Source organism: Equus quagga, chromosome 15 (assembly GCF_021613505.1).
Source record: "Equus quagga isolate Etosha38 chromosome 15, UCLA_HA_Equagga_1.0, whole genome shotgun sequence".
Lineage (NCBI taxonomy): Eukaryota > Metazoa > Chordata > Mammalia > Perissodactyla > Equidae > Equus > Equus quagga.
In genome coordinates this window covers 62,651,641-62,660,877 of record NC_060281.1, presented here as the reverse complement: position 1 = coordinate 62,660,877, position 9,237 = coordinate 62,651,641, and the positions used below count along the sequence as shown (strand labels likewise).

Here is a 9,237-nt window from a genome sequence, read left to right as displayed (position 1 = left end):
CTCTCTTTCTTTTGACCAGAAAAATTGCAAAAGACTTTAAATGGGCAAAAAGATGAAGGGACAGCCTGTCAGGGCGTGGAGGGCCTCCCAGGGCTCTTGGATTCTGCGGGGATCTGTGCCTTTCTTCGTCTCCACTGTCCAATCTGTTACAGAAACAGAACTACGTGTGTGCAGGACTGATGGTGGATCCCTGGCCATACAAATACCTGTCGGGTGAAGATGCACCTGATTACCACAGCTGAAGTGGCCAATTCTGCATCTTTTAGCATTTCTCATTGCCTATTACATCTGTCCTCTGGAATTCCCTTTGAACTGGTTTTAACATTTGATTGGTTTCCCCATTAATTAATGAATTAAATAAAAGCTCTGACATGTTCACTTTATATTTGCCTAAGAGTCATGATTTTACCTTTTCAAAACTATCCTTTAAATATCCCAGGGCTGAACAAATTATTACTGAAACTTAAGGAACAGCTGGAAAGAAATATTATTGTTGATTTTATCAGCCTTGAAGCACTTCTTGAATTAATGTACTTAATAACTATTTTAAGATTTTAACACTAGTACTCTGAAATCTTAATAGTCATTAAAAGAGATTCTTTTCCTAAGTGTCGGAGCAATGAATAGTACACATGCAAAAAGACCAAAGAACCCTAGTGATAACGGCCAACATCTACAGCACTTGCGACCAGCAAGACACTATTCTAACGCACTGTTCTCAGCGCGTCACCGAGTCCTCACAACCTCACTGTGACAAGGCGCTCCATGCTGCACCTCAGGAAACTGAGGCAAAGGGAACTCAGATAACTCTCTCAAAGTCACACAGCCAGTAAGTGGTAGAGCTCTGATTCAAACTGCGAGAGTTTGGCTCCAGACTAAATTAGACCACCTCTCAGAGACGAAAGAAAGGAAAATTTTTAAAGAGCCAAGCACTTTCAGTGCTATTATTCCTGGCTGCTGTTAACAACGTTACAAAAGGATTATCAGCAAAGGTACTAAGGAAAACTGCTTTTACAGAGAGTTGAAGCCAAACCTTTTTGTGGGTAGCAGCAATAAACAGGAATGATAAAGACAATCGCAAGATGAGAGGACATGAGAAGGTAAAGCGACCAAATAAGGGGTGGGTCATACACCAAAGTAAAAATTAAGGAAATCCATTTTATGATAGTAGACATCCAATTGTCTTGTCCAAGGCTCAAACAAAATTTATCCAATATCCCTACACTCCTGTGCCCATGTACAAAATTGGTATCTTCCTTAGGAAAGAGCGATCGAAAGGGCCCTCCTGCTCTGCACTTCCACTGTAAACGGCTTTGGAAAGAAGGTGGCTTTAGAGAGGACTGCAGCAGGCCGGCCGCTAGAACAGTTTACTCTCAACTGCGAAGTCTATTCATGCTTAACACTGGGCTCAAATAAATATCTAGCAATTACCATGCTTTCCTAGACTTTCTTGATCCTTAAACTCTTAATTTACACAGGACTGAAATCCTCAAAACAGCTCCAGAAAGACCCATACTGCCAAAAAGTTTCAAAGACATGACCGAGGACAGTCCAGGCTCACCGAAAGCTGCTGGAAAGCTCCAGGACCTTTTCAACACATGACAACTTCCCAAGACAAACGCTCCTCCCTCTCAGCCGGGGGGTAAACTCTAGTAGGTGACAAGGAAGCTTACTTATCTGAACTACTAATGGTCTTCAAGTGTAGGCTTGACAGCTAAATACATAAAGATTAGTGGAGAACTTTCTCCATCCCTAGAAAAACCCAAAACAAAGCTCCGGTCAAAGTATTAACAGAACTAATTTGTCACCTTCAGTAAGTGCTTATGGAGACTCATTCATTATATAACTTCATAAGCAGAATCACTAAGGTCAGAAAATAAATTAGACATAATTAATGTGTTAGATGAATTGTTTAAGTAAGATGTAAGGTTAAAGGTACTAATTATAAAAGTTACTAAAACATTATACTAGGCAGTGAGAAAAGAAAATTCTAGGTTTGGTTAAAGACATCTTGAAAGATATTATTTACCTACCACAATTCTGGTAAAATAAATAAGTCTGGAGTAAGAATCAATTATAGGTAGGGGTTACAAACAAAAGGAGAGACTACACTGGATCTAATTATTCTAAAACATTTCCCAAAAATATCAAGCAAACGGAAAATTCTATTTTGATTTCAAGTACCATCTAAAAATTTAAACTTACCAACTCCAAATAACGTATTTATTCTCATATCACTAAAAGTACTAGTTACTAAAAATTTCAAGACACTTTTCTTCTTCACCAGGTGTAAACTAAGAGAACTAAGGAGGTAAGCATTTTTTGCCAAAAGTTTTAACTAATTGGAAAGTTCACTCCCGGCAAAGCCGACCGGGCTTTGGAAACAACACTTGTCTCTCAACAATTGAGTCTTCAATTATGCTTCCCTGGATGTTTCTGGAGTTTGAGTCTCTTCACTCTAAATATATAAAACTTTCCAGCAACTAAAAATAAAGAAAACTGAAGGCAAGACAGTACTCACTTTTCAATCTCAATGCCGAGGGGGTTAGAAGGACGTAGGGACAAGGGAGGAATTCCTTTATTCCTGTCAGTACGCATGTCATAATAATTCATTTCATCAACCCACACAGCAGACTGATCCAGAATACCTACCCAAATGAGAAGAACATCCTTAGTAAGACAGAGACTCCCCCACGACTTTCTAAGTCTCGCCAAACTCCTTTACTTTTTAAAGACCTAATATGAAATGCACACTAAGGCAATTTTTAAGAGATTTGAGGGCACAAAAGCTGAGTTTTATTTTGTTTTTTTAATGGCTGGTGGCTTGATTAAAAACACTAAGAATCTATAAAAAGGCAAGAACAACACTTCTTGGTTCACTTTCATTGTACATTATTCAAGACAGAAGACAAATTAAGCCTCTGAGAAAACGTTCCGCTAAAACAAATGTATTTTACAAATAATAAACAGTACAATTAGTTTGGTAAATTCAACAAAATATATATATTTTATATAGTTATACAAAGAAATCCTTATATAAAGAAATCAATCCTTCTATAAAGGAATCAGACAACTTCCAAGGAATGCATGGCTTATGCAAACTAGGATATTCAAAAGAACGACTGGGAGGATCCTGTGAACAACACAATCTCTGAAACAGTACCCTCTTTTATGGGACCAAGCTCTTTGCCATCTACCTTGGCACAGGAAGACCGCTTACCACCTCCAGACATGGGCTGCGCAGAAATGGGCAAAGCACCAGCACACAGAGAGGAGGGGTTGGGAAGTCTTCACTGAAGTATTTGATCCCAGGCACCTTCTAGCTGTGTGACCCTTTGTGAACCCACTAATTCCACCAGCACCCTCAGTTCCGCCAGGATGCAACAGGAGACTCTGCCAGAGGAGACGCTCAAGTGCACATCCTCCAGAGCTCAGTTCCATAAGCTTTTATTGAGCCTACACTGTGCTACATCCTCTTTTAGTGCTTTCAAATAAGTTTTCTCTATCTACTGTATAAACGTGGTGTAAGATGATGCTGGATTCTGTCAAAATGTCTTAAATTTAATTTAAGCTAAATTATTTACTTTTCTATATAGGAGAAAAGTACAGCCTGGGTTTAGTTATGCCTGTCATATTCCTACATCATACAAACATTTATCAAGTATTGACCTTGAGCAAGAAATGACAGGACCACAAAGATGAACCTGACATTTTAGTAGGGGAGGTGGCCATGCACAGAAATAGCTACGAAAATAATAATTAAAAATTATTAACTTATGGAGCACTTACTTTGTGTGAGTACTTCACATGCATGTCCTAACGCATTTACCCCTGTGGGGTGTGTAACACTATTATTCCACTTTTACCCACGAAGAAACTAAGCACCGAAGTACCACCGCTAGGAGTGCTGGAGCACAGATCAGCATCCAGAGTCGGGCTCCTCAGCCCAACTTCTTAACTATGCCTAATATGGAGGCAAGTGTTAAGTGCATAAAAAAGCAACACACAAAGTGCTATGGGGTACAAAGAGCGGTTCTTTCTAGTTTGGAGGGCTAAAGGTACACCAGACTAGCAACATTGCACACAGGCCTCAAGGGATGGGGAAAACAAACAAAAAGAGAGCATTATTTACATAATATTGCTGTTAATTTGGCCAAATTGGGAGGATGTGTCACCTTAAATCGTAACTGTATAAAAGAAAGAAATGCAATTATTGTATTCAAGATCAAGGAACTAAAATTGGCATATCCAAATGTTAAATGAGCAGACTTTGTAAAGAATTCAGAGTGACAGTTCTCTCCTGATCATCACCCTTAGTTTCACAGACTGTGATCAGGAAACTGCCTTTTGAACAGTAATGTAGATTTAACCAATATCCTATTCCTGTCCAAATAAACATGAACTGACTCTAAGTTAATGAGATACAAGAGGAGGTAAATTTTATACTAATCTATCAGCTTTAAATTTTAAAAGACAAACTATTTTTATTTTCTTCTTTAGAATAAAGTCATGAAAGACGATACCTATTTTTTCAGGTTTGAGGAGCTTGAAAGAGACTGTTGAGGTTCCTCTGCCACCTGACTTGGTTGTGACAATAATGTCTCCTTTGTCATTTTTGGCTTGTCCCACTCGACATACTATTTTACTTGGTGACATCCATTCTGCCGTCAGGAGGCAATTATGTCCACAAATTGTCAAACCTGCAAATAAAAGCATGCATGTAACAAAGTTCAAAAGAACAATGAGAAGGGGGGGCGCCCAGCCCCGTGGCCTAGCAGTTAAGTTTGGCACCCTCCACTGCAGCGTCCTGGGTTCAGCTCCTGGGCACAGCCTTACACCATTCATTGGCAGCCAGGCTGAGGCAGCGACCCACATACAAAATAGAGAAGATTGACACAGCTGTTAGCTCAGGTGAATCTTCCTAGGCGGGGTGGGAGGAGGGACACAAAGCAATCATACGACTTAGACATGTCTATTACATGAAAAGACAATTCTTCTCCTGTTAGTAATACCAGGCCGTTTTAATGAACTGAAAAATAAATCTAGAAATAACATTTCCTTGTTCAGTAGTTTGTTATTTCTATTACGGAGTACACCCAATATTATTTGCAAATATACCACTGTCTGTATAGATTTTTATCTATTCTGTTTTTTCTCTAATATTTAAGACTTCTTTTAGATTATATTTAAGTTTCTTCAAACATCAATGGGATCAGAAAATGATGACCATAATAATTATGTGTAGGCATTCCAGATTACTTAGACTATGAGAATCTTACATTGCTCTCATAGGTGTTAGAAGGGGAATTACTGCTATTATTAGAAGTGTAAGTTATTGATATCAGATTCTGAAGTATATTAATAAATGTATATATCACTCCCTAAAAATATATTCATCCATCTTCCTGAAAATAATCAGCAAGTACTTTTACTAGTGTTCAGTCATACGTGGTATTACAGAATGAACTAAATTAGATGCTTTATGCTTTATTTTCAGCATAGCCTGGAGTCTGGTAAATGTTCTCAGCATTACTGGATGACTATTACATTTTTCTATCTGCATATCAGTCCTAGAATGGCAGTTCATGCTGCCCTAGGGTTCCCTAATGATACTGTCACTATACTACGTTCTGCTCTCATAGGAAACTGTGACGTCAGCTCCCAAAAGGTCAACTCCTGCCTGGCACCTCCGGCTCAATGCCATGTAAACCACAATGTAGGCAGGAAGCAAACAGGGAGGCACTGAAAGCCTGCAGTGAGGAGGGCATGAGTCAGGCAGAACACACCACCACGTGGACACGCTAGTGCCAGCTAGTCTACTCGCTTATTTCCTTTCTATTTCCCACTTCCACAAAAACAGAGACCCATATAATAAATATTCATGGAGAAAATAAACCAGAGTGTACACGGCAAAGACGCAGACACTTCACATTTTCTTTTCTCATTAACATTTTACACTGCTCGGCAGTCAAGTTTGCCAATTGCAATTTTTTCCAGACACCAGGAACATCTCAACTAATGTCAAATTTGGACGAAAAAATGTAGGGAGAGATTCAAGTCATCTTTTGTTACCACTTAAAGCACCATTTAGTAAGAACATTATATTAACCATAAGGAAATAAAAACAACTACGTACATTTTAAAGACATATTTACATCTATTGAAATAATGAATTTTAGAGATTTCCCTAAGACATCTATTATTCATTCACATATGGATTTTTGTTTTTCCAATAACAGCACTTAAAGGTTCCTTTAGGACTAACTTTTCTGTTGGTTTTTTTTAATGTGTAATGACATTTACACATTTTTAAATATATTCATAATTCAAAATTATTTTAAAAAATAATTTTGTCTTTGATATATTTTCCTGACATCAATTTTTATCATGAAAAATTTAAACAATTTAAGCAACTGAAAGCACCCTGTAACTCCTCTCCGTCCCCAAGAGAAGTGCTGGCAAACACTTCAACGCACGTTTGCGCCAATAATTTTTAGGCACACATACAGCAACAAAATGAATGGGAAACATTTTCGTTTATAAACTGTTTAATTATAGATGGTGGATATTTTGATAAGACTCTAGGTTAATACATAACTTAATATTTTTAAATTTTATAATATCAAAAAGATTCTTGTGATTTTAAACATTAACTCACTTCAGAAAGGAGAATAACTCCACATTTACGTCAGGGCTTAATGTAAAATCATTCCTAACACAAGTTCCCTGCTGGAGATCTATCTTTGACTGAAACTAAGGAATGGAGCAGATTTCAGATATACAGACATTAAGTCTTAAAAACACATTCAGATGAGTCAACTTGAAGGGTATCAGTGAAGGTACAAGTTGGAAAAAAGCTACCTAGAACAACAGTTTATCCATCTAGCATACGTACTATCAAGATTCCTCTGACTTAATATCTGCTCTGCATTTTAACTAAAAAAAATTAATAATCACCATCTAATTTTAAACATAGATTCAAAAGGATGATTTTCAATGTCATGAAAATTAAATACAATCCTAAGACCCATTTCTTAAGCACATTTTTGCTAAGTTACTGAAAGCTAAATAATCTGCTTCATGAAATAAAATAACATCTTCTTTTCTTAAGTAACTTGTAGAATGTCAAATAAACTGTTTTTATAGTATTTTACTTGGCAGTGTAGACATTATCTGAGTTAAAAACACTTAAATTACTTAGTAGGTTAAGTTTGCTTTTTTAAAAACTGGTTTCTTGGCAATACATAGGCAGGTTGAAAGCTGAACTAGCAAGGTTTATAAGAGTAATATACACTTAGTCGAATAAGAATAGCACTGCCTGAAGCTACAGCAAGATTAAAATTTACACAGATTAGTAACTGTCATGTTTCAGAGCTCACAATGTCTGCCAGTTAAAATTTGGGACATAACTTCCATCTGTATGGTCTATTTCCAGCATTCTGGGGATTTTTCCACTCTGGATAAAGAAAAATCTGGAATGAGCTATGTCAAAAAAGAAGACATGGGATTAGATGAAACTATCTTCATAAAAACAATTAACTTAAGTTATATTTATTGAAGAAACAAAACATATAGCTAGAGAAAACAATATAACCTGAGACATATTTAAATAACACTGGCGAAAAGAATTAGTTGGAAAGTACAAAACTTGGTTATGAAACTTAGTGCTGAGCCTTCCTGACTCTCTTTTCAAAGGGTTTTCTGGATGGCCAAAGGCCCATCTGTCAACCAGCAGCTACAATGCAGGAAAAACAAGTGTCAACTCATGCTCTCCAGGACGGTACCAAAGGGTCCCTCAGAGATTAAGAAATGAGTCAACAGAATGTCTGAATCCAGATAAACTTATGTGGGGAGTCAGAACATATATTCAGCAGCATATACTGGAGTCTCTGCCTTCCTCGTTCTGAAAGCATCTGTATAACCTCATATAGAATTCACAGAAAAATAATCCTAACTCACCATACAATTAGATTATAATTTGCTCTCTACCCTGGCTATTCCGGACACTCATTTGTATTTTAAAAAAAACAAAGATTAGGCTCTCTCTTTAGAGACTGAGACCCTAGCAGACCAGAGCATTTGTTTTCAGTTTTAGAGGAGATTAAGATAAGCCAGGAGTGAGAGGCATGCTCACATAAGCCAGCAATAAGGGACCTCCATGCCTGGAAGGTGGGAAACACACTATGCCAACCAACACATTAAAATATTTATGCAGTGCCAACAGGAAGCATAGTTCTCTATCATTCACGTCCTCGAGCTTAAGACAAAAACATATGGAGCCTAAAAAACTAAATAAAAAGACAGATTAACATGGATGGGAATTATTTTGAAGAGATTTTTTTGGTTGTAAATCTCAATCCTTGGCAGGCAGAGACTCCTGGTATTTCAGATCAATGGTGGTATTCTCAACCATGATGGAGCATCGACATGGCAGAGAAAAGGAAACGAACAGATCCGTAGGTCATGGCGAGGATGCACACCTGGTCAGAACAGACAGTCTCTCTGGGTGGAGTGCAGTGAGAGCCAAGTGGTACTGACATCACCAGCAGATGGAGTTCAGATTTGATGGGAAGAGCAATAGAGCACAAAAGAGACATAATTCAGAGCACTGAGAAAGAATGCAGACAGTTGTATAGAGCGGGAAAACTAAAGAGAGCAAGAGTAGCTATGAGGCTGTTTTGGCAACCCGAGCAGGAGAAAACAAAGCTTAGGAAATGGAAGCAACTCTCAGGCCAGGAAACTTTCTGAAGGCTTTGCTGAAAGACAACACAGACAAGATAAAAGAATGACTTTAACAGAAAAATCAGAAAAACAAATAATTCTTTCATTTTTATTCAGATCATTCTGTATAGACCACAATGATGTTTTTCTATCACCTTCACGATCTCAAAATAATATATCTTACCTCAGTTGCCCAACATAAAAATGTGTTTACCATGGACACATAGCATAGTCCTCGCCCTTACCTATGAGGTCAGTTGGGCCAGTGCCCAGGTTTTCTCCTCTAATTGTGACCTTTGTCCATGGTATTCCTTCATTTGGAGAGATGCCTGTCACAAGAGGGGGCTGTCGTGATCGAGACATTGTGCTTTGTTAAGCAAACTGGAGATGTAGTTACAGAAGTAATCTGTTAAAAGAGAAAGGAAAAAAAAAGGATTAGTGCCAACTGAGATTAGCATTGACTAAAAATACAAGAATGCTAGACATTCAGTACCAAAATATAAAAAGTATTCTTAA

The 9,237-nt window shown here is 37.7% G+C and overlaps 1 protein-coding gene across 6 annotated transcripts in view; it reads right to left on the bottom strand.

The window, feature by feature from the left end:
- The window catches only part of EXOC2 (exocyst complex component 2), a 203,679-nt gene that overhangs the window by 139,664 nt on the left and 54,778 nt on the right, over positions 1-9,237 (bottom strand). For 5 of the 6 annotated variants that reach the window (XM_046639503.1, XM_046639504.1, XM_046639506.1 and 2 more), the window contains exons 2-4: positions 8,967-9,127; positions 4,524-4,700; positions 2,522-2,648 (exon numbers count right to left, since the gene is read on the bottom strand). In XM_046639503.1, coding sequence (XP_046495459.1) covers positions 2,522-2,648; positions 4,524-4,700; positions 8,967-9,084 — 422 coding nt within the window. In that variant the 5' untranslated portion in view covers positions 9,085-9,127. Of the gene's footprint in view, positions 1-2,521; positions 2,649-4,523; positions 4,701-8,966; positions 9,128-9,237 lie in introns of those variants that run through there. The other variant, XM_046639507.1, reaches the window with a different exon arrangement.